Here is a 24,629-nt window from a genome sequence, read left to right on the forward strand (position 1 = left end):
ATAAAAGTAATGTGTTTTATTTTATTTTATTTTACCACTCTAGTTTGCATTTGGTAGCAACTTTAAGGAAAGTCTTTAATAATATCTTCAGAAAAAATAATTTTTAAAGGAAAAAAAGAAAAGCCTCCTCAGAATTCATTTTTTATTATTGTTTTTCTTTTACAGAATATTCTGGAGCTCTTCCTAATTTCTCTACTTCATTTGCTGCTTTGCTAAGAATTAAAAAGAGTTCATCTTCATCCCTCTTTGGTTCAAAGAACAGACCACGATACAGCAATCCTTCATTAGGAACACTAAGTGTTTCTTCACCAAGCTGGCGAGGTGCAGCTCAACATTATTATTCCCCTATCAATCTTTATCATTCCTCAGATGCCTTCAAACAAGATGGTAAGTGGCAAAGGAAAACTGAATCTGTTGCATTAAATGTGCAATGAACACTTTTTTTTAAGGCTATTGTAATTGGGGTCAAGACTATTGCAACAGAGGAGAGAAGTTAAAGTCAACTCCCTTAAAACAGCAAATGGCAGAGTTTTTAAAATCTAGAAAAGTGGAGGACATTAAAGGAGAGGTTGGTGAATGTGATGAAGGGATGTAGGGGTGGAAAGATTTTTCCTTTGTTTCCTTCAGATTCTTTGGCTGGCCTAATAATTAAATTGACATAAACACAGATTATCAGGTGAAAAACAATTTCATACATACAGGAAGTGACCAAAGCAGGCAGCTTTTAAATCTTTTAGACAAGAAAGCAATAAATTTGTGAAGAATTAACAATATAAAGGAGTTTGGGCTTGAGGTAGGTAGTAAATTAGTGAAGACATAACAAGTTTTGTTTATACAATCTTCTTGGCCTTAAATTCCTTATTTCTGGTGGTAAGTGTGTCTTCTACTCCCCTGGTATGGGAGGATGCTTTTTACATGGGAGATTGGTTTCCTGCTTTCAGGAGGACAAAAGAGGGTTGGAGTATCCTTCTTGCATCAGCTGCTTTTTAAATAACTTTATTTCAAAATTATCAATATATCAAAGTGGCATACCTTTAGGTGGTATGTTCTGCTTTCCTTTAGCCATGTGCAAGTATTAATTGATGCTTACTTAAATTAGTCTCTTATCCTCCTATAGAGACTGGGAGATAGGGGGCCTTTTTATCTTAATAATTGCATTTCAAAGGAATGGCTGCCAGGTCCTTGGGAAAGTGTACATGCAGCATTATTTCTGAGTGGAAAATAAATAATGTAAATTTCCAATACTAAGATATCAGTTAAAGTAAGGACTACTGAATAGCTATTAATATTTAGGTTTGAACATTTTCTAGATGTTAACTCTCCTTTTGAGTTCATCAACAAAATAATACAAGGTTAGTTAACAGTCAGAGAAAATCACTAACAACGGATTATCACCAGGGTCTGTGCCAGGCTCTTTTGTAGAGCTTACCTCAATAATTCTCTCAACAAATATGTGAAATGGATTCTTACTGTCTTCTCTGTAAATGGAAACTCAGAAGGAGATAAACATCTTTAACAAGGTCATGCTGCCAATAAGCAGGCAATTTTTTATTCATATATCTACTGATTTTAAGTCCAATACACTGGGCTACATTTTAATTATGATTGATGAAGGATTAAACATTCAAAGAAACGTTTTGCAAGAACTAAACTATTTGCAAATATCCCAGAAATGTCATATGAGGTTGTTGTGCCAAGCACAGGCAAACTTGTGTCTCCTGATTATACCAGTTGTTGCATTGTGAACATTATCTCATAGAGTTGGTATTTAAATTTTATTTAAGCATAGTATTAGCTCCCTAAAAATGGTTTATTTTTTCGAATGCTTAGTGTAATTTAAAAATTCCCATAATATGTTCTGTGAAAAACATTATCAAGAGAACTGGGGAAAAAGATTTGCTAAAGACACATCTGATAAAGGACTGTTATCAAAATATACAAGGAACTCTTAAAACTTAACACAAGAAAACAAACAACCTAATTTTAAAAATGAGCCAAAGTCCTTAACAGACACTTCACCAAAGAAGATACACAGATGACAAATAATCATATGAAAAGATGGACTACATCACCTGTCATCAGGAAATGAAAATCAAAACAAGATACCAGTACATACCTTTTATAATGGCCAAAATACAGAACACCATCAATACCAAATGCTGGAGAGAATGTGGAACAAGAATGCTCATTGATTGCTGGTAGGAATACAAAATTTTATAGCCACTTTGAAAGGCGGTTTGGTGGTTTCTTACAAAACGAGGCCTACTCTTACCATATGATTCTACTTCAATTGTTACTTCTTGGTATTTATCTAAAGGAACTGAAAATGTATGCCTACATAAAAGCCTGCACATAGATGTTTATAGCAGTATTATTCATAATTCCTGAATCTTGGGCATAATCAAGATGTCCTTCAGAAGGCGAATGGATAAAAAAAAACACAAAAAACTATGATATATCCAGACAACGGAATATTATTCAGCACTAAAAAGAACTGAGTGATTAAGCTATGAAAAGATATCGAAAAACCTTAAATGTTTATTACCAAGTGAAAGAAGCCAATCTGAAAAGACACATATTGTATGATCCCAACTATTTAACATTCTGGAAAAAAAATGATGAAGACAGTAAAAAGATCAGGGCCAGTGATGAGGGTTGAGGAAGAGAAGAATAGATAAAGCAGAGAGGATTTTTAGGGCCATGAAAATACATGGAATATCATAATGATGGATATAAGTCATTAAACATTTGTTTAAGCCCACAAAATGTATAACACCAAAAGTGGACTCTAATGTAAAATATGGATTTTGAGCGGGTCATGATATGACAAATTATATTTATCTTTAGTTATAAAAAAGTTACCATCCTGGTGAGTGATGTTGCTATTCGGGCAAAATATGCATGTGTGGGGTGAAGTTTTATGAAAAGTCTCTACCTTTCTCTCGATTTTGTTGTAAGTATAAAACTGCTCCTAAAAAAAAAAAAAAAAAAAAAAAAAAAAAGCCTTGGGGCACCTGGCTGGCTCAATGAGAAGGAGATTTGACTTTTGATCTTGGGATCATGAATGTGAGCCCACATTGGATTTAGAGATTACTAAATAAAGTTTTTTTAAAAATTCCTATTATATTAACTTTAATGGGCAGAGATATATTGGGATTTGCATTCTTTAGGCATCACTATTTATGGGACAACAACTAAGTAGAATACATTGAGTGGTCAGAACTATAGGATACTCTTACATTTTCTATAATTTGGTACCAACTAGTGTTCTACTCCTTTGTTCTTTTGTTTCAAATATAAATTAACAGAACTCACAATACATAAAATACAAATATAAAACATGAATTAAAGCACACAGAAATGATAAAAACATCAAAAATTGTAACATAAAATGAAGCCAGGCTTGAGACTAATTCAAAGTATCTACTGTAAGTGCCTACATACTTGCTGAAAACTAGTCTCCATTTTGGGTAACTGATATCCAAGGAAAAATAAATTCTGGTCAATTACATATTTTCCAGTGTTTCAAAGATTAAAGTGAAATAATTATTCAGTAGAAGCATAGCTATTTCTGACACTAAGATCAGACAAATTTTTTTGGAGGTTCCTCATTAAGAGTTTGTTATTTGATGTAATGGCCAGTGACCTGAACATTATTCTTACTGTGTACATCACAACGTGTTTTATTAGCTCTAATATAGGCAGATGAAACCCAAATATCAACCACAAAATGAGAAGTAATTATCTAAAGCTGTGCTGCTTAGTCTTTAACATACATACAATCACTCGGGAACCTTGTTAAATAGATACCCTTTCAATAAATCAGGAGTAAAGCCAGATAATCTGCATTTTAAAAGCTCCCAGGTGATGTTGATACTGCTGGTTGGCGAACCATACTTTGAGTAGAAATTCTCCAGGCTGGGGGCTGGTTTGATATAATTTAAATCTTTCATTGCTCTAGTTTAATCCATATTTAGAGTATCAGGAAAAATAGAGAATCTGAGTATTTCCCAAGCAATCCTCCATAATTATTGTTTTCTCATCCTAGGATTTAATAGATCTTGGCTAAATGTGACTTTGACTGTGTTCTCTCTGACAATACCCTGACATATGGCTTTTGTCAGGTAATTCCCTTTAGCCTTAATAGAGAGTAAAATTGACATTGACATGCTCCTGTGAAAAATGAGAAAACTAACAGAAACTGAATAGAAAGTCATCACACTCCTCCTCAGTGATATCCCAGAAGTACCCCAAGATAGAACCAAGATTTTTCTGAAAAATGTAAAAATTTGATCTGCAGAGAAATTTGGGAAAGCAATTCTATTCTTGTATATACCATGATAACTCCACCACATATACACAAGAAAATATAAAAGTATGTTCATTGCATTTATATGTGTAATAGCAAAAAGTTGGAGGCAACTCAGATATTCTCAGAAGGGAAATGGATACATAAATTGTGATTTTTCATTTATTGAAAAATTAAAATGGTTAAAGTGAGTAAACTATATAATCAAGAAACAAAATGGATATACCTCAAAAGATAATGCTTCAAGAACAAGGAAAGTTATAAAATACTGCATATATCACACATGTAAAAATTTAAAAAAAAATATAATATATACTATCTATGGATATATATATATAGTATAATTTACAGTATATATAGTATAATTTTTTTAAATTTTTTTTTTTATTTATTTATGATAGTCACACAGGGAGAGAGAGAGGCAGAGACATAGGCAGTGGGAGAAGCAGGCTCCATGCACCGGGAGCCCGACGTGGGATTCGATCCTGGGTCTCCAGGATCGCGCCCTGGGCCAAAGGCAGGCGCCAAACCGCTGTGCCACCCAGGGATCCCTATATAGTATAATTTTAAAACCATGAATGTGAGGTATCAAGCTGACTATAATGTTTACCTCTAAGAACAAAGGGAGAATGAGCGCAAAGAAATGGCACCAGGATAGGGAAAGTAGATGACTGCAACTGTGTGATATTTTATTTCTTAAAATAAAAAATCTGAAACTAATATGATGAAGCTTCTAGTAGGTAAAATCTAAAATCATAATGATTCCTGCCTGCTGGCATTTACAGTGCAATCCTTTCTCTTCAACTATGGACCAAAGCTAGTAATCTGCGACTGGAGAATAGATTATGGCAAAAGTAATGGAATACGGCTTCCAACATTAGGTTTTGAAAAATTCTGGCTTCCATCTAACTCCCATTTCAAAGAAGAATACATAATCAGGATTTGAATAAACAAAGTTTGATGGACTATAGGGATTAGTTGCCCAGAGAAGAATACCACCTGGTAGAGATGAACAGAAGATAACACAGAAAATTAAAATGGATGAATTTTAGGAACACAATCTTAAAAGTATGATACTGTGCGATTAATACTCTGTAGAAAATGTAGAAGTATGATGAGGACATCAACAAAATGAACAAAGGTTATGTTTGTTATCTTACAGTTTCTGTGAGATAGGAACCCAGATAGAGCTTAAATGGATTCTGTGTCTTTCACAAAGTGGCACTGTAGTTTCATCCCAACACTCAAATGGTATGGATCCACTTGTAAGCTCACGTATATGTAGCTGGTAGAATTTAATTCCTGAGAATTGTTGGACTGAGTGCTTTAATAATGCATGGACTTTTGGCCAGAGGCCATTCTCAGTGAAACCCTCATAGAGTGGCTCACATCATGGTAACCGACTTTCAACAGCAGGAGCAAGCCAGAGAAAGAAAAGGCAAACAAAAATACTTCAAGCAGAGAATAGTAGTTGGTCACTAACACTTGTAGAAAGGTGAGGAAGTGGAGATAGTTAATGAAATAAAAACTTTTGAAATAAACTCCTGAAACCAAAAAGAGAAATGTAGCTGTACCTGGAAGGGAGAATGTTGCTCATTGGAGTCAAGTGAAGTCCTCAGAAACTATTTTGCTTTCGACTTGATACTATTATTTTGGGTAATGATTATCGTCATTTGAAATTTAATCAGTGCAAATTTTCTACCTAATAAGAGGCATTATCTAGTTTTAAAAGAAACTGAGTTTTGGGGATCCCTGAGTGGCTCAGTGGTTTAGCCCTGCCTTCGACCCAGGGTGGGATCCTGGAGTCCCGGGATCGAGTCCCACGTCAGGCTCCCTGCATGGAGCCTGCTTCTCCCTCTGCCTGTGTCTCTGCCTCTCTCTCTCTCTCTCTCTCTCCCTGTCTCTCATGAATAAATAAATAAGACATTTTTTAAAAACTGAGTTATTGATTCTTAAATATTAATTAATAATTACTCTAAAGTAGTTGTTTAATTGAATTAAAAATTGACTAAGGTTTAAATTGGAAATTCTCATGGTAATATAGTTTAATTGAAAGCCCTTATGAAACAGCACCTCAAACATCTGTAGGATATGCACTGTTTGGGATTTGTGATAGAGACAAGGATTATTAACTATTGCTAACACTACATTGTTTCTCTCCTTATAAATGAACAGCCAATAAATTGGTCTTTGACTTCATTTCTTTGTGTTGTTGTGGCTTTAGTAGAAGTAAACTTAAGTATAGAGAGATTTCATTCTTCTGTTTGTGATTAAAATATTTAGGTTAAAATATTTTATTATTCTTGAACAGAGAGGCAGTCTGGATTGGGAGTAATGCCTAATGCCCACAAGAAAGTTCAGACTTTTACTAGGGAATCCCACTCCTGAGATAAAGAGACTACAAATGTTATATAAGGTGGAAAAATGCTGATTCTAACAAGCAGCTGAAGTGGATTATTTTTTACTAAGATTAAGCCTATAATTTTGGATGTTTTACATTTCCCCGGTGATATAAACAACCTGTAATTTACATAACACTCTGAGTCTACCCAGACTTTGGAGTTTCTACTACTAGCTTCTGACATGTGAAAGATTCCTGCAATTTACCAAATTTGTTGCCTCAAATCCTCAGTACCTTGGGCTGAATTTCACTGTTTACATGGATTATTTCAAGATTTGACTTGGCACGTGGGCAATGGCATCATAACTCAAAGTAATCTTTGTGTTAACAATTTTCTGTTGTTTCTTCAACACAACCTTTGCTGATAAATTGTGTTGGAGGACCAGATACAAAATTTGAATGATCTTTTATGAGAATAAGAATCCCGTCTGGAAAGAGAAAAGGTATTTCATTTGGAACACATACTTCTGTATAAAATCAGTTTCTCTCAGTGTAAAAATAGACAAATATGCCCTAATAAAACCTTATAATTTTATGACCATTCACTGAAACTTTATGACCTTATTCTTTATTGTATTGTTAATTTTTAGAGCTGCTGTTATTGTTTTACACTAATATGCTATTTTCTCCAATTTAACTATATGTCATTTGAGCAAAGGGCATCTTAAATACTCTTCTTTACTCACTCTCAGCACTAAAAGTAGTACCAACTTTCTAGGAGCTTAACAAATACTGTTGAATAAAGAGGCAGATGAGGAACTTAAAACCTGAATTTAGGTTGAGTTTATATACCATGAAAGAATATTTGCCTGAATATTGTTTATATAAACTTTGTATTCTGGATTACAAATGAAGAGGTAGAAAAGCAATGTTCTTCTTTTGACATGCTAGCCTAGTGGTTTGGTACCTTCGGAAAGTTAAATGAGGTTGGTACACTTGATCGTTTTCACAAGTGATACTATCTCTGAATCATCTGACCTTTCTTTTATAGCTACATTAGAAAATGACAAAAACGTCTATTAGACTCTCAATTTAGATTATGTGCACAGCATGATGCCACTTACCCATGAAACATTCATCACAATGCCTTTTAATAAATAATGCTATACAATTCTTAGAAATCCTTGAAACTTTATAATGACAGTTTATACTTGTTTAACTTTTATAAAGAAACAATTTTAAGTTGAAAAGAAATTTAAAGTTAAAGGAAGGTTTGGATATTTTCTTAAGGATTCATTTCAGATGTTCACATCATGTGAAAAATTCTCACATTGTAACTGTGGATGTCATCATAAAATGTAATTTCTAGGGGACACCTGGGGGACTCAGTGGTTGGGTGTCTGCCTCCAGCTCAGGTTGTGATCCCGGGATCCAGGATTGAGTCCCACATCGGGCTCCCTGCAGAGAGACTCCTTCTCCCTCTGCCTATGTCTCTGTCTCTCTCTCTGTGTGTCTTTCATGAATAAATAAATAATATCTTTTAAAAAATGTAATTTCTAATAAAACAATTCAAATTTCTGGAAATTCAGATTTCAACTTCTGGAAATTATCATATAACATATTTATGATGATTATTATTTTTATATTTATGATTATTAAAAGTGACTTTTTCTAATTGTGTTTGATATCATAGGCTGATGTTTCTTCTAGATTATATTACTGATACACTTAGGTCACATTACATGAATAAACTAGACAAGGCCATAAGTTTATGGAGCTAACCAGAAGGTAGAGAGGGTTGAAGTCTGGCATTGGACCTAATCTTTGAGAAAAATGGAACACAGAAGCAACTTTTTTTTTTTTAATTTTTTTAAATTTATTTATGATAGTCACAGAGAGAGAGAGAGAGAGGCAGAGGGAGAAGCAGGCTCCATGCAGGGAGCCCAATGCAGGACTCAATCCCGGGTCTCCAGGATCGCGCCCTGGGCCAAAGGCAGGCGCCAAACCGCTGCGCCACCCAGGGATCCCCGGAAGCAACTTTTTAAAAGAGGATTTCAATCTAAAGGGCAAGTTTAGAATCTAGGGAGACATTATAATATCCGGTCATGATCTAAGAAACAACTGGAAATCTAATGATCCAACACCAAGAAGCAAGGCTTCCCTAGGAAAACTAGCCAAAAAAGTTTCAGATTAGGTGACACTTAACACATCTTGGCAGGAATGAAGTTAGTATCTGTGTGGCCTATCGGTACATAATAGAAGGAATTAAGACTAGATACCAGCTTGATCCTAAGGCAGAACTCTACAGAGGAAACCACTGTCTCAATAAACAAAATAACATGCAAATGCTTCAAGAAACTCCACTGGAAGGAAGCCAAATAGACAAAAAAGACATCATTTTGCAGTTGAGTTTTATCTTCCTATTCAGGTATCTTTCATGGAAGACTACTGCCAACACCATGCTAATCATAGGCAGCCACTCTTTCTAGTCTAATGATTCTAAAACGAGGTGGGAAGAAGTGGGGTAGTTTTGGTTGTCTCAGTAGTTCAATGACTATCCATTAATTTAAGAATTATAAAAAGTGAATCATAAAATATTTGCTATTAAAATAATTTGAAAGCTTGCCTAGAAATGGAAGTATAGCACATTTCCCTCAATTCTGTATACTTTTTTGGGCTTGCTGAGACCAGGGTTGATGGGATTGTTACTAAGGCTAAAATATAACAAAAGAGAAAAGGAGAAAGAGGAATATATGTGTATGTGTGTATGTGTGTGTGTGTGTGTGTGTGTGTATATATGTATATATATATATAATTTTATAATTTACAAATATAATTTAAACTTCTCCTATATGATTGCCTCCAAACCTAGACCAGGCTTACCTCCATGTTGGACCCATTATGACCAAACAATTTGGATAATCCAACAGCATATCTAATTTCCCTGAGATAAAGCTAAGCGAAAGCTATCTAGAGAAATTCAAGAGTTACCTTTTCACATGTATACCTTCTACATTTTAGTTCAGGGTTTGAAGACCTGTTGCTTCCATGGGTGCAAATCCATTTGGAGGAATATATGTTCTCCTTACAGAAAACTCCTTAACCCAATGACTGAGCTCTAACTTGCTATGTGGTTGCCCTGTAGAACATAAGATCAATACCCCAACAACCCAAAATTGGTTCAGATGTAGACTGATGATGCTACACACATACCAGAAGGGCAGGGAAAGATTTATTATTCATGTCATGAGACTTGTTGATAATAACAAAATAGGCTGGTCAGGAAATGACTTGAAAAAGGAACAAAAGGGTGGTTTGGGGTTTACTGTGGTGGTGGGGGGGGGTTCTGGTGAAGGTTCCTATGTGGTTTTGTATTGTATAAACTTTCTCATATAAGTCAAGGAAGGAATGCTTTTCAGCTATTCAGTCTGGCTTATCAGCTTTCCCTAAAAAGAGAAATGTTACTGGTGGAGCTTGAAAGCAATGAGTGGTCAAAGATCAGAAATGGAGTTAGATTCTTGATTATATGACTATACAGTAAAAATGAAAATACAAAATAAGAAACACAGCAACCATAAAATAAAAATGTCTGTATCATAGCATTGGACCTTTTAGAAGATTAACAAAATTGGGTTTAGCAATAAAGACATAGAATGAAAATCTGTTTTCAGAATTTGGGTATATGAAAATGGACTAGACCTCAAGGATTAATTAGAAAGCAGTTGTAAAATTTGGAGCACTATAACTGATAAAGCTATATATAAGGTTGACTTATTGAATAGCTCCTGTCTTATGTGCTAGGCTTGGGAATATACTTTAAGTAGGTATTAATCAAGAGGCCTGAACTCGGTAATAGGAATGCAAGTAGAACCCTGTAACCTAATGATATGTAGTTCAGTGAACATTGCTTCCTAATCAAACTATAGCCTCTTTAAAAGCTTGAAAATTATCTTTGGTTTTAAATATAATGTTAATCAAGGTAAGTTCTGAATGCTATACCAATTTCTTAACATAATTAATATTTCTTCCTCATTCATATCATATTCCACTGGATTGTTCAATGAATCGCTTTCTATATGAAGAGTTTGGGTACCAGATTTGCTCCATCTAATATCTTTGATATTGGGGCCTCACTGGCATCTACTGCTCCTTTACTTCAGCTAGTTGATAGAGAATCAAAAGAATGGTGCATAACGTTTTATGACTAGTCCTGGATTTCACATACATCATTTTAGTCCAGAGGCCCCAAAGAATCATAAGAAAGTCTAAAAAAGTCTCCAATGTTCCTAGGAAAAGGAAATGGGATTAGTGAGCATGTAGCCAGTCCCTGTCCATACGAATAAGCAAAATATTACTAAATATATCTTTGCACTAAAAATGGCAAAAATGTTTCACCAAAGCTGAAGTATAAGAAGGCTCTTAAGACATAAAGCATAAGAAGGCTCTTAAGATATACTTCTTCATTTATTAATCGATAATGGCTAAAATAGTTCAAGGCCAGTTCTATTGATTATATAAAAACAGCTTAGTTTTAATAAATTAAAGTTGAAATTTAGAAAAAATAATTTTTGGTTAAGTTAATTTCTTATTCTCCACAGTACTGTATCAGGAACATAGATATTTTAATGGAGCTTCATATTCTAATTTTTAAAAAGATTTTATTTATTTATTTGAAAGAGCAAAGAAGGTGGGAGAGGGAGAAGCAGGCTTCTCCTTGAGCAGGGAGCCCTATGTGGGGGATATTCTAATTTTAATGGAAATTTCTGTAAACTAAGAAAGTTATTGATGTGCTAATCAATTCAAGTATAGGAAAATCTCGAGTAAAATATACATATTCTAGAACACAAATCAGTAAGAAGTTATCCTCATCTGGGACACAAACTTACCTTTTATGTCAATATGAACTTTATTTTGAGATAATTTCAATAATAAAAGAGTAATTTTTAAAGACTTCATTCATTGCTGGAAGTTATAGCAAGCTAAGACTAGATAAATATCCCAGAGATTTTTAGAAAGAATATTTGAAACGAATAGAAAATTACTTTAATTCTAAAAGTGTATAGCTCTAGGATAGCATCCCCAAAAATTTAAATTAAGCATTTTTTTTTTATTTTCCCAAGAATCATTATTTGTAAATGATACTTTTATCCTGTATTTTTCCTGGAAAGTTCACAGTTCTTATAGTTACTGTTTCTCTTAAATACATTTTCTAGTAAGTAATAGAGGAAGAGAAAAAATAGTTTCTTAATTATCTATTCCTGTGTAAAATATATCTCAAAACTTAGCAACTTAAAATACTTTTTTATTTTCTCACAGAAACTGTGGGTCTGGAAACTGGAAGTGTCTTAGCTAGGTATACAACTTTCTGGCATAAAGTTTCTCATGAGATTTCAACCAAGCTGTTATTGTAGCTTCATTCTTATTTGAAATCCTGACTGAGGGAATATCTACTTAAAAATTCACTCATGAATATGTTTCATAGACCTCAGTGTCATGTTAGCTGTTGGTCTAACAAGAAACTTCAGCTCCTCAAATGTGGGCCTCACCATAGCCTGAAAAATTTTCAGGGGCAACTGTCTTCCCCCAAAGGGAACGACTGACAATAACAGTGCTAAGAATAGTTTAAAGAAGAAATAGGTGAAATAAACCTTAAAATGATGACAGAATTTGTTAAGAAGTTACTTTTAGAGCTCAGGAAACAAAAGGAGAGGAAAGTAAAACCATTAAGGAATTAAAAACTTCATTAGTGGTAATATAGAGGAAACTGAAAAGATAGGAATGTAGCTGTCATATTTGAAAAAGTCAAATAAATGAGAAAAGAATAAATATATAAAAATTGTTACACAGATAACAATGAAGGCTTTTTAAAAAGCAAAGCTATGCCTAATTGGTATGAGGAGAATTGAGCAAATAAAAGAGGTTTGGGGTCCCTGGGTAGCTCAGTCAGTTAAGCATCTGACTCTTGATTTTGACTCAGGTCATCATCTGAGGGTCATGAGATCAAACCCTCTGAGAGGCTCCACACTTAGTGGAGAGTCTGCTTGAAGTTCTATTCTCTCTTTGTCCCTCTCCCCCTCCCCCCCCAACTCTCTCTAAAATAAATAAATAAACCTAAAGAAAAAAAAATGTCTTGAATGTACCAGTTATGCAAAATGATTGACACCAAAACCTATCCAGAAAAGTTCCTGAAATTCAGAATGAGGAAAGAGATTTATGGACATCCAGGTATAAAATCCAGTCATTTAGGATCAAGGGAAGTCAGGCTGGACTCAGACTTAACCATGGTAATGTTAAATGTGATCAAAGAATGTAAAAATATCTATAATCCTTAATTAAATTAATACTGAACACCTAATTCGATACCCAGCCAAGTTGTCTTTCAATTGTAAAGACAACAAACAAATATCCTTAACCATGAATCAAAACAGAAAATTTAAGGAGTAAACTTGGGGGAAGTGAGAGAAAGTATGTTAATTTCATTATTCTTTGTAGGACAGAATCAACAGATCACTTTTAAATTGAAAAAATTCTTGGGGTGTCTGGGTGACGCAAATGGTTAAGCATCTGCCTTCAGCTCAGGTCATGATCCTGGGGCCCTAGGATTGAGCACTGCATTGGGTTCCCTGCTCAGTGAGGAGTCTACTTGTCCCTCTGCCCTTCACTTCACTCATGCTCTCTCTCTCTCTCTCAAATAATAAATAAATAAATAACTTTAAAAAAATAAATAAATTGAAATACTTCTCTTCTGAGGAAGGACTTTCTGGAGGTATGAATCTGATATTTCACAGACAATAACCCCTAGCATTATAGGTTTAGCCAACTACAGATACGCTGTAGTCTATTCATAAAAGAGTCTGATTTTAAGAAAAAAAAATCACTCAAAACATTACTTCTGTGAGAAATTAACATTGTGAGTGATGGCATCTGTCTTTTACACAAATATCTCAAAGATTTCTACTTGTTAAATAAAGATACTGATTTACTGGTTTTAAGATCTTTGTGATGATCATCCTATTTGTTCTGAAGTCCATCTCCACAAGTTATGGATTCCATCAAGCTAAAAATTGCAAAATATAAGGACACTGCTTAAAGTAATTATTCGTCTTCACCAACAGAAGTAGTGCACTACTGCAGGAGAGTGAAGCAAATAATCTGAGTTTACCTATAATAATACATTCTTGGTATGGAACCTTAAAAAACAAATCTATTTAGAGATAGACATCATTGATTATCCTTTCTTGGGACTGGGAAGCTCTACATACACACATGCTCTATAACCCCTTACAACGAACTTTTTTTATAAGACAAAAATGAGAGAGAGAAAGAGAGAGAGAGAGAGAGAGAACAATTGCTTCCTAAAATGCTTTTGGAAGTACCAAGTGAACAGAGATATCTAACAGAGAGTGAGTAGTCACAACAGAATACATGTTGTTCAGGTCTGTATCTTATTTTTCTCAGTGTATAATTTAGCAAATCTTACCCCTCAGATTTTCCCTAGCCTGACAACCTTTCTTTCCCTTGTCTTGTTCTGACAATGTTCAGAACAAAAGATTTAGAACCACAGATCCTTAGTTAAAATGAACTGTTTACTATGTTGCCAATTTTGCAAAAGTCTCCTCTCAGAAACTCAGAGCTTTCATCTTTGAATAAGAAATAATTATAATGCTCAGCTCAGAGAATTAAATAATAATATGTGTCAAAGTGCTTTATAAATGTTATGACAATATAATAATAGTAATAGTAGAGGCGGTGGTAATCAGATTCTAGATTCCAACAGCCCTGGATTTGCATCCCAGCTTTGCCATGTATTTGCTATGTACATTTAGTTCATTAATTTCAGCCTGAGTTTTGTCATATAAACATTGGGGGGGATTATTTCTAGTCATATGGATGTTCTAGTCATATGGATGTACAATGTACATGATACATTGTATATAAATAATTCAATATAATGTCTACACTGTAGTAAATATACTGTAAGTAAATGTTAGCTATTATGTTGTTGTTATTAGTTATAATTTATTGAGTACTTGTGGTATACTAAGTATTTACAAATGTTGATGTTAATCAATCCTCATAATAATATGGTCAGGAGACATTGTCATACACAGTTAATAAATGAAGTAGCAGAGGATAAAAGTAAAAGTAAAAAACAGTATAAAAAATAAAACCGCTAGAAAATGATGGTACTAGGATTTGAATCTATGTCTGAGTCTAAAGCTCAAGAGTTTTGAAATCAATAAAAATATAAAATATGTTTATTAAATGTTAATGTTATACATCATATGTATTTATAATATTGATTTTAATTATCACATTTATAATATGTAAAGACCAGAAGAAAGGTACTTTCATGACTTTGTCATGTAGTTTAAGTGTAACTGAGAATTTGAGGAGGTTTCATGTGCTCTTCCAAATTTACATAAATACATCATGATACAACAACAAATAGAATATTTTGACAATTTTTCTCTATTATTTTTATTACATTACTTGTTTCACCTTCTTCGTAAAAGTTTTAAGTGATAGCAATGTCATTTGGTTTACAGAAACATACTCTGGTCTCCTTTTTTCCAGTTATTTTCACGTAATGTTTTATTATTTTTAACTTGAAAAGAACCTCAGCTAGATTATCTAGGACTCAAAGAAAATATTTATTAGTGTTCACTTGTGAGTGCTCAGTTTTTTTGGATGAATGTTTGGAGTTCCATTAACACTTTTGTTTTTCTTTGCCCAAAAAGGAATAGATATATAACATATTTAAAGAAAACAAATAACTATTCTGAACCCATTATTCTAAATATGGAGGTATTTATCTTTTTCAGTAATACTTTTTAAAGCTTGAGTTTCCTGGGGCATTCATTCTTATATTTCTTTCCTGATATTTTCTTGTGGTTATCCACAAAGAATATGAATCTGCAACTGTTTAGTAGAGGCATTGAAAATATGTCTTTCCTAAAATCTTCCCTCTTCGTTTTTCTAAGCAGTGGTTTTAAATGAGGACAGTTTTGACCCAGGAGACATTTAAAAATCTCTGGAGACATATTTGATTATATACATTGGGAAGGTGTGCTGCTGACATCTAGTTGGTAGGGGCCACGGAAGGCTATAAATATTTTACAGTGTACAGGGCAGTCCTCACTACAAAGAAAATCGCAAAATATATTGGTGCCGGTTGAGAATCTTGATGTTACTATGTGACTAAATTCACAATTCAAGATGCTAAGGATCCTACATACACAAATAATTCTGTGAATTCTTGTACTACTACAAACTAATAAGACTAATATTCCCCAAGCATGGGCAGCCCCGGTGGCGCCGCGGTTTAGCGCCGCCTGCAGCCTGGGGTGTGATCCTGGAGACCCGGGATCGAGTCCCACTCAGGCTTCCTGCCTGGAGCCTGCTTCTCCCTCTGCCTGTGTCTCTGCCTCCCTCTCTGTGTCTCTATGAATAAAAAAAAATTTAAAAAAAAAGTCAGACTTAAAAAAAAAAAACAAAAAAAAAACTCCCCAAACATATTTACTCATCATTTCTCCAGCAAAAACTATCCTAAAACTCTTCAAGCCAAGCTGTCATCTGAGGCCAAATTATATTTCTACTTTCTATGAAATTTTCATTAGTTTAAAATTACCTTTATCATGGGATTTCTCTGAATATTAACTAATTAAAAGAGATAAAATCTAGTATCATATAGCAGATACTTAATAAATTTAAATGTTCTTCACTCTTGCCCTCATTTTTATACCTTTTCTTTTCTGTTCTGCTTTGTTTTACATTGTTTACCTGCTGATGAATATTTAATTGCATGTATTTGTAATATTTTTATTCAGTTACTTGACTTTTTTTGAGGACATGACTCATTTATTCTATGAGAATATATTTATTTGCATTACATAATTTATTCTTTATACTCTAGTATTATTAGGACTAAATAGTGCTTGATTAAATGAGTGAAGAAATGAATGGAGAGAGGTTATATGAGGACCAATGTTTTCTTATCTGTAGTTCCCAAGTAGTAGCACAATATTAATTCATGACTTTTTGTTTGTGTATTGTTTCTAACATTTTAAAAGTTTCAAAAACTTAGCTTTTTAAAAATGTTTTTGTTTAGCATTATTTTCTTTAGCTCTGCTTTTGATACAAAGATATGTATTTAAACATTAAAACACAATGTTTGAGACTTTTTAAAATTATATATAGCATATTTTAAAAAGAAATCTTACTCCGGTATGCCGGGTGGCTCAGCAGTTTAGCGCCGCCTTCAGCCCAGGGCATGAACCAGGAGACCCAACATCGAGTCCCACATCAGGTTCCCTGCATGGAACTTGCTTCTCTCTCTGTCTGTGTCTGCCTCTCTCTCTCTCTCTGTCTCTCATAAATAAATAAATATTTTAAAAAATCTTAGTCAATTAGAAAAATTTCTAGTTAAGTCTCTAATTTACTAAAATAATATGACGTTCTCTTGGTAATATGCCCTTTGAGTACAGGAAAAAGCAAAAATTTTAAATATGAAAATAATGGTGAAAAAGTCTCAGTATTTTTAGAATTTTTACAGTGTGTCCTTTTTGGTCCTTACAGAAAGTGTGGACTATGGACCAGTGTTTGTACAAGAACCAGACGATATAATTTTTCCGACTGATTCTGAAGAAAAGAAAGTAGCATTGAATTGTGAAGCTCATAGCAATCCAGTTCCCAATTACAGGTAGAAGTTCACTATTAATCATTTTTCTTAGGTCTTAAAATTTTCCTTCAATGAGATTCTGGTAGTCCCAGGGTGTATTATAATATCTCAAGTAATTTTTACATATTTGTCTTCTGATATTTCCTAAGATGGCTTCGGAATGGAACAGAAATAGATTTGGAAAGTGATTATCGCTACAGTTTGATAGATGGGACCTTCATTATAAGCAATCCAAGTGAAGCAAAGGATTCTGGTCATTACCAGTGTTTAGCAGTCAACACTCTTGGAAGTATTCTTAGTAGAGAAGCCATACTTCAATTTGCCTGTGAGTAAAGTATATGCTTTTCTTATGTATTTGTATATAGTGTGTATGTATGTAATTTTAAAGTTTGCTTAGGCAAAAGCTTAATTAAGACTTCAGAATTTAAAATAGTGGTAAAACCCTGGTAAAGATAAAATTAAACAGTGTGTTTCTTTCTAAGATATTTTGAAACTCTCTGAAACATTTGCCCTCTTGAAATAAACCCAACACACTAGTCTGGGAGATTGAAAATACTATTCATGAATTCTTTCCTCTACCTATCTGTTTTTATTCTTCTACTGTTTATTATAGTCACTATTTGCTATAGATTCTTTTGGATGGAAGATCACATAATCTAAAAATGCTGCTTAGGCAATCAAAGAAATGCCTCTGAAATGCTAATGTTTCAAATTCCAACTATAATTTCTCACTCAGATGGCTCAATTTTTGATTAGAAAAAAGACACCACTACATATAATCATATATATGTACTAGAGTATAGACATTTTCTAAGATACATCATTTATCTAATTAACTAAGTGTATTGAGGTCTTAAAACTAGTGAAATTATTTAACATATGATGAAGGCTTATACCAAATTGAGGATAGGCTACTGAGCAAAAAACAAAACAAAACAACTATCATTTCTTAGTAAATAATTGTACATGAATATAAATTCTTGATGATTATAATATCTAAAAAATAACGGAGAAATCTTTGTGTTAATAATTTATATATAACATATTGGCTATGTAATTTATCACCAGGTGATTTTTAATTTAAAATTACACCCTGAAGAATGGAATAATTGATTTTTATCTATATAATCTTCCTCACATATTACTTCTAATTAACTCAGAATCCAGATATCCTCTTATAGGAGTATGAAGGAGAAAAGTAAGAATAAAGGAATGATAATGGATTCAGTTTAGAAAACATTGAGCTAAGTCCTAGAAAAATTTATAATCTTTTAAAATAAATTTGGGGGCAGCCCGGGTGGCTCAGCGGTTTAGCGCCGCCTTCGGCCCAGGGCATGATCCTGGAGTACTGGGATCGAGTCCCACATCGGGCTCCATGTGTGGAGCCTGCTTCTCCCTCCGCCTATGTCTCTGCCTCTCTCTCTCTGTGTCTCTCATAAATAAATAAGATCTTTAAAAATAAAATAAAATAAAATAAAATAAAATAAAATAAAATAAAATAAATTTGGCTAAGGAGTTCAGATAGGACTTTATATACACCAAATATACCAAGATAGTAGCCGGAATATACTCTTTTTTTTTTTTTTTAATATACTCTTATTTTAGAAAATATTATACGGTTTAACACAACCTAATACTTTCCAGCATGCACATTAAAAGAGTAACCTGATAAACAAATAGTCCTTCTTAATTACTCCTCTGTAAATAATCTTTTCAGGACAGATACAGCAAATCCAGATGTGGATTCATACATGATGTATGAATACTGTATACCTTTCTTTTTTTGTCTATACTGACACAAGTACACCAATTCATAATAGCTTATATATCAATTGCTCTTCCCCAAATCAACAGTGGAGGCAAAATATGCAAAGTTTTCTGTGTGCTTCAGAGCAGAAATCTACTTACTGGAAAATCCAAGGTGTCTGGATGACTATGACATCCTAGAATTTCTGTGAAGACCAGTCAGTCATAGCTATCAGATGCTCACCCCTACCTTCAGTGAGCACATCTGCACCACCATTTACAGTTCAATGAGTAGGCAAGAAAAGCCCTATCTATCTTAGTTATTCAGCATCAAGCTGTCCTGAACTTAGTTTAGAGCAATATTTGCTTTACTTTTAACTTAACATATGGGTTAATATACATATGCATTCATTGGTAGCATCTCATGACCCTACATTTCCCCATTCCCACCCCACCTGACTCAACTGTCTTCTGAAGACTGTATGTATACATCAGGGCTCATAATGTGCCTGGTTGAAGCAGTCACATACATAGGGAAGGCCACTTCTACCTCAAAATTACTCCTTCACCTACATGCCATTATATCCATTTGATTATATAAAAAATTAGATCCTTTAGCTTTAGCTCTATCATTTTTTTTTCCAGAAGATCTTTGGAGGGAAAATACAAATATAGGTGGTAGAAAGGAGAATGAAGACACCATCAACTTGCTTTCTAGTATACCTGTATAGAAGCATGGATGTTATGGAATTCTAGGAGTCAAGGTACTTTGTAATTGGGGGAAAATTGAGGAAGGAACTTGGAAAGAAAAAAGAACCTTCTGAAAGGAGTGAAAGGATACATGGGTCAAATAAGATTAAAAACTTGGCGACAACTTTTCCTTTACATCATGATTTTCTATGTCTATCCTCATAGCTAGATAATGTATTCACTACTTATTGTTGATAGAATGTTTAATGTTTAAAGTGTTTTTACAAGTAAAGGAATGTTAATCACTCTTTACACATAAAGCTGGAATCATTAATCATTTATATATATTATCAATTATTTATGTAAAAATTTAAATATACAACTAGTAAGTTAAAAATAATATATTTAGTAAATTTAAATAATTACCAAAAACTATTTAATCAAGTTAAATATTCAAAACTAATACAGGAATCTGTTAAACATTTTAAATGTCATGAAATTAGGCAAAATTTACAAATTATGAAATTGATTACAAAACTTCTTACTAATACTTATAAGTAAACTCTGTCTTGTACTTATTCTTCAGGCACATTTTTATGCTTTACTCACTTTTAAATATTTTTATTATAGAAATACTTTTAACTTTTATACATCAATTTCATCATACATATATAACCCATAATTTCATCAGATATGTTTTCTACACTGTGTAGTGCTATTGTGACCTAAAATACTCCTTTCTAAGGAGCATCATATTACTCAATCTGGAGTTTGTTTCTGAGTTATAGTTCAATTGAATTTTGGTTGCTTATTTCAAACGTGAGACCTGCTTAATAGATGTGGCCTCTTATAATTTGAACATTATTTTTGTTATATCAATGACACTTTAAGTCTATCACTTTCACATAGGCTTTACCTTTTGAAATATGACATATTTGCTTATAATGATGTGATTCTAAGACTTACTGAACAGTGTTAAATAAATACCCCTAATTATATCCATAGAAAAAATTCTAATCTATATTTTATGAATAGATACATATTTATTTAACCAAAGACTCAAGATATCCATATAGTAACAATCCTATATTCAATAAAGAAAATAAAATTTAAACATCCTATTAGCATTACTTTCCTTTTTGTTTGGAAATTACATATGTATATTATACACATATGCATCATATCAACCTTTCTGATTCTCAGTATTATTAGAATCATATGAGATTTTGCAGATTCAACTTATTTATATACATATACAAACTGTCATAATCTGGCTATTTGGACTCACTTAATGCTAGCTTCTTTGTCGTCTTATTAACCAGAAATATATATATATAGATATATATGTATTTATTTATTTTAGAGAGAGTGTATGATCCAGGGGAGGGGCAAAGGGACAGGGAAAGAAATAATCCTCAGACAGACTCCCTGCTGAGCATGGAGCCTGACACAGGGCTTGATCCTAAGACCTTAACACCTGAGCTGAAATCAAGAGTCAGAAGCTCAACTAATAAGCCACCCAAGTGCCCCTAACCAGAAATACACTTTAAAATATTCTAGCTTTCCACTAATAATATTTTGATTCCCTACCCACAGGCCAAGTCAATTATAATTTCAGCTAGTTTTCATTGACCATAATGAGTAATGTTATGGGAGACTAAAATCTATATGCTAGAGATACACATAGGACTGTTCCAAACAAGTTCTGGTACTGAGTAAGAAGATATTATTACTAAACCAGTTTGGTAAAACAGACTCTTAAAAGAACATCTTTTTCTTATTGGCCTCAAGTAACTCAAATTCATTGAACATTTTTTCTGTAGCTCCAAGTGTTTTAGAATACATTAACTCATTTCATCCTCATAACCAACATAGGAATGGTTAGGTTATAAAACATAAAGCCAGGGGCTCCTGGGTGGCTCAACTGGTTATGCATCTGACTCAATTTCAGCTCAGGTCATGATCTCAGGATCCTGGGATGGAATCCTCCATCCAGCAAGCCATCCCAGCAAGGCTTCTTGCTCAGTGGGGAGTCTGCTTGTCTTCCTCTCCCTCTGTCCCTCCCTCTGCTTGCTCTCTTTCTCTCTCTCTCTCAAATAAATAAATAAAGTATAAATCCATTTTAAATGAGATTGGGCACGTTCAGGGTGGTATGGCCATAGACTGTAAATCCATTTTATAGATGATACTTCTTATTTAACTCTAATGGCACTCAATCTTTATTCTAAGATAAATATGTATGGTATTCACTTTGAAAACATTTGATTTTCAATTTCTCTCTCAAACTCATATTGTGATTTCTCAAAAGTCTTTATATCTTGGCTTCATCAACCTCCATTTTATAATCACTTTATTAACAGCTATATGACATAACAAAAATAAATATTAGCAACAAAAATAAGTATGTGATCATTCTGCATTTTTTCTCATTTTTTAAATTTAATTAATCAGTCACTTGCTTAATTTTTTTTCTTACAGAAGTTTAAGAATTACTAGGTCTCTTTCTAGAACTGAAATTTTAAGATGTATAGTAGTTTTTTATGTAATTGTTTAATTTCATATTAGCTCTTTTGATTAACTTTTTTCCTCTTACTTATCTTTATTTACTGGATAATCTATGGTTAGTGCCTGGAAAGCTAAATATTTTAAATGAACTTGAGACAGTACAAGTAACAATGGCTAATCAGTATTGATCATGTCCTTTTGAAGGGAATAGTGACAAGGAAGTTGGTATTGACAGCATTACCTGATGTAGCAATTTGTAGAAAAATTAAATGTAAAATAAATTTGGCTTCTTTTAAAGTTTTGTTCCCACTTGTCATCTAACATATTAAAAATATTAAATAAAAATGTATATTTATATAAAAATTATTTTATTTTGCTAATTTATTTTATCTCAATCTCATTCCAAAGGTCATTTATTTGATTTGCTATATAAAATTATGTACCGGGGGAGGGGCAAGATGGCAGAAGAGTAGGGTCCCCAAGTCACCTGTCCCCACCAACTTACCTAGATAACTTTCAAATCATCCTGAAAACCTATGAATTTGGCCTGAGATTTAAAGACAGAACAGCTAGAATGCTTCCAAGAGAAGAGTTTGCACTTCTAACAGGTTGGAAGATGGAAAAAAAATAAATAAAAAAGAATCCAGTGGGGGAGGGGCCCGGTGAGGAGCCAGGCTAAGGCCGGGTGGCAAGAACCTCCAGGACAGGAAAGCCCAGTCCCAGAAATGCAGGAACTTTAAAAATTTTCCCAGACGGAAAGGTGATCACAGGGAAGTCAGGGAGGATCCCAGGAGGGGCAGTGGAGCCCCCAGTTCCGGGGTCACTAACAGAGGAAGTACACCCCAGGGGCGGGCACACCACACACCAAAGACCGAGCCCAGTAAAGGGCTGTAGCGCTCCCAGCGGGACCTCGGGAGGAGCTCAAGCCTCAGCTCCCCGCAGAAGGGGCTGCGTGTCCCCAGGTGTGCAATTCCAGCTCCGCAGGCCCCGGATTTCAGGGTGCCGGGGGACATGGACAGGATCCTGTGCTCCTCCAGGGACAGGCAAAGGCAGGGAGGGCACAGAACAGTAAGGACACTCCTGCCACCAGGCGCCGCTGAGCTGTGCAGATCAGTGCCGCCGCCCCCCGGAGCATCCAGGCCACTGTGGACTGGGAGCTGCAGTAGTTACTGCGGGAGCTAACTCCAGGGCTGGAAGGCTGACCTCTGCCAGTGTGGTTGTTCCTCCTGGTGTCACCCTGTGCCTGGGAGGGTCGGGGCTGCCAGGGAACAGGGGCCTCACAGGATAAACAGCTCCCACTGAGCTATGCACCTGGCAGGGGGCAGGGCAGCTATCCCAGGTGCACACACCTGAGAATCAGCATAGCAGGCCCCTCCCCCAGAAGACCAGCTGGAAGGACAGGGGAAGAGCAAGTTCTTGACTGAGCAGTGCTGGAAAGTTCCAAGGGAAGTCAAGGGAATTACAGTATATAGAACCAGAGGATACCCCTCCTTGTTTTTTGTTTGTTTGTTTGTTTGTTTTGGTTTTTGTTCTTTGTATTTTTTTCCCCTTTTTTCTTTTTTTTTTTCCTTCCTTTTTCCAGTACAACTTGTTTTTAGCCACTCTGCCTTGAGCAAAATGACTAGAAAGAAGAACTCACCACAAAACAAAGAATCAGAAATAGTACTCTCTGCAACAGAGTTACAGAATTTGGATTACAATTCGATGTCAGAAACCCAATTCAGAAGCACAATTGTAAAGCTACTGATGACTGGAAAATAGCATAAAGGATTCAAGACTTCATTCATGACTGCAGATTTAGACTAATCAGGCCAAAATTAAAAATCAATTAAATATGACGCAATCCAAACTGGAGGTCCTAAGAGTGAGGGTTAATGAGGTAGAAGAACAAGTGAGTGACATAGAAGACAAATTGATGGCCAGGAAGGAAGCTGAGGAAAAAAGAGAAAAACAAAGGATCATGAGGAAAGATTAAGGGAAATAAATGACAGCCTCAGAAGGAAAAATCTACGTATAATTGGGCTTCCAGAGGGCGCTGAAATGGACAGAGGACCAGAAGTGTATTTGAACAAATCATATCTGAGAACTTCCCTACTGTGAGAAGGGAAACAGGCATTCAGAGCCAGGAGATAGGGAGATCCCCCACTAAAATCAATAAAAACTATTCAACAACCCAACATTTATAGTGAAACTTGAAAATTCCAAAGAGAAAGGGAAGATCCTTAAAGCAGCAAGATACAAGAGATCCCTAACTTTTATGGGGAGAAGTATTATATTAACAGCAGACCTCTCCACAGAGACCTGGAAGACCAGAAGGGCTGGCAGGATATATTCAGGATCCTAAATGAAAAGAACAT

At 34.4% G+C, this 24,629-nt stretch overlaps 1 protein-coding gene across 4 annotated transcripts in view; it reads left to right on the top strand.

Annotated features, from left to right (window-relative positions):
• CNTN5 (contactin 5) overlaps positions 1-24,629 on the top strand; it is a 1,290,695-nt gene that overhangs the window by 783,390 nt on the left and 482,676 nt on the right. For all 4 annotated transcript variants that reach the window (XM_077867587.1, XM_077867588.1, XM_077867590.1 and 1 more), the window contains 3 exons: positions 166-387; positions 17,229-17,352; positions 17,481-17,656. In XM_077867587.1, coding sequence (XP_077723713.1) covers positions 166-387; positions 17,229-17,352; positions 17,481-17,656 — 522 coding nt within the window. The remainder of the gene's footprint in view (positions 1-165; positions 388-17,228; positions 17,353-17,480; positions 17,657-24,629) is intronic.

Source organism: Canis aureus, chromosome 23 (genome assembly GCF_053574225.1).
Source record: "Canis aureus isolate CA01 chromosome 23, VMU_Caureus_v.1.0, whole genome shotgun sequence".
In the NCBI taxonomy this organism is placed as follows: Eukaryota; Metazoa; Chordata; class Mammalia; order Carnivora; family Canidae; genus Canis; species Canis aureus.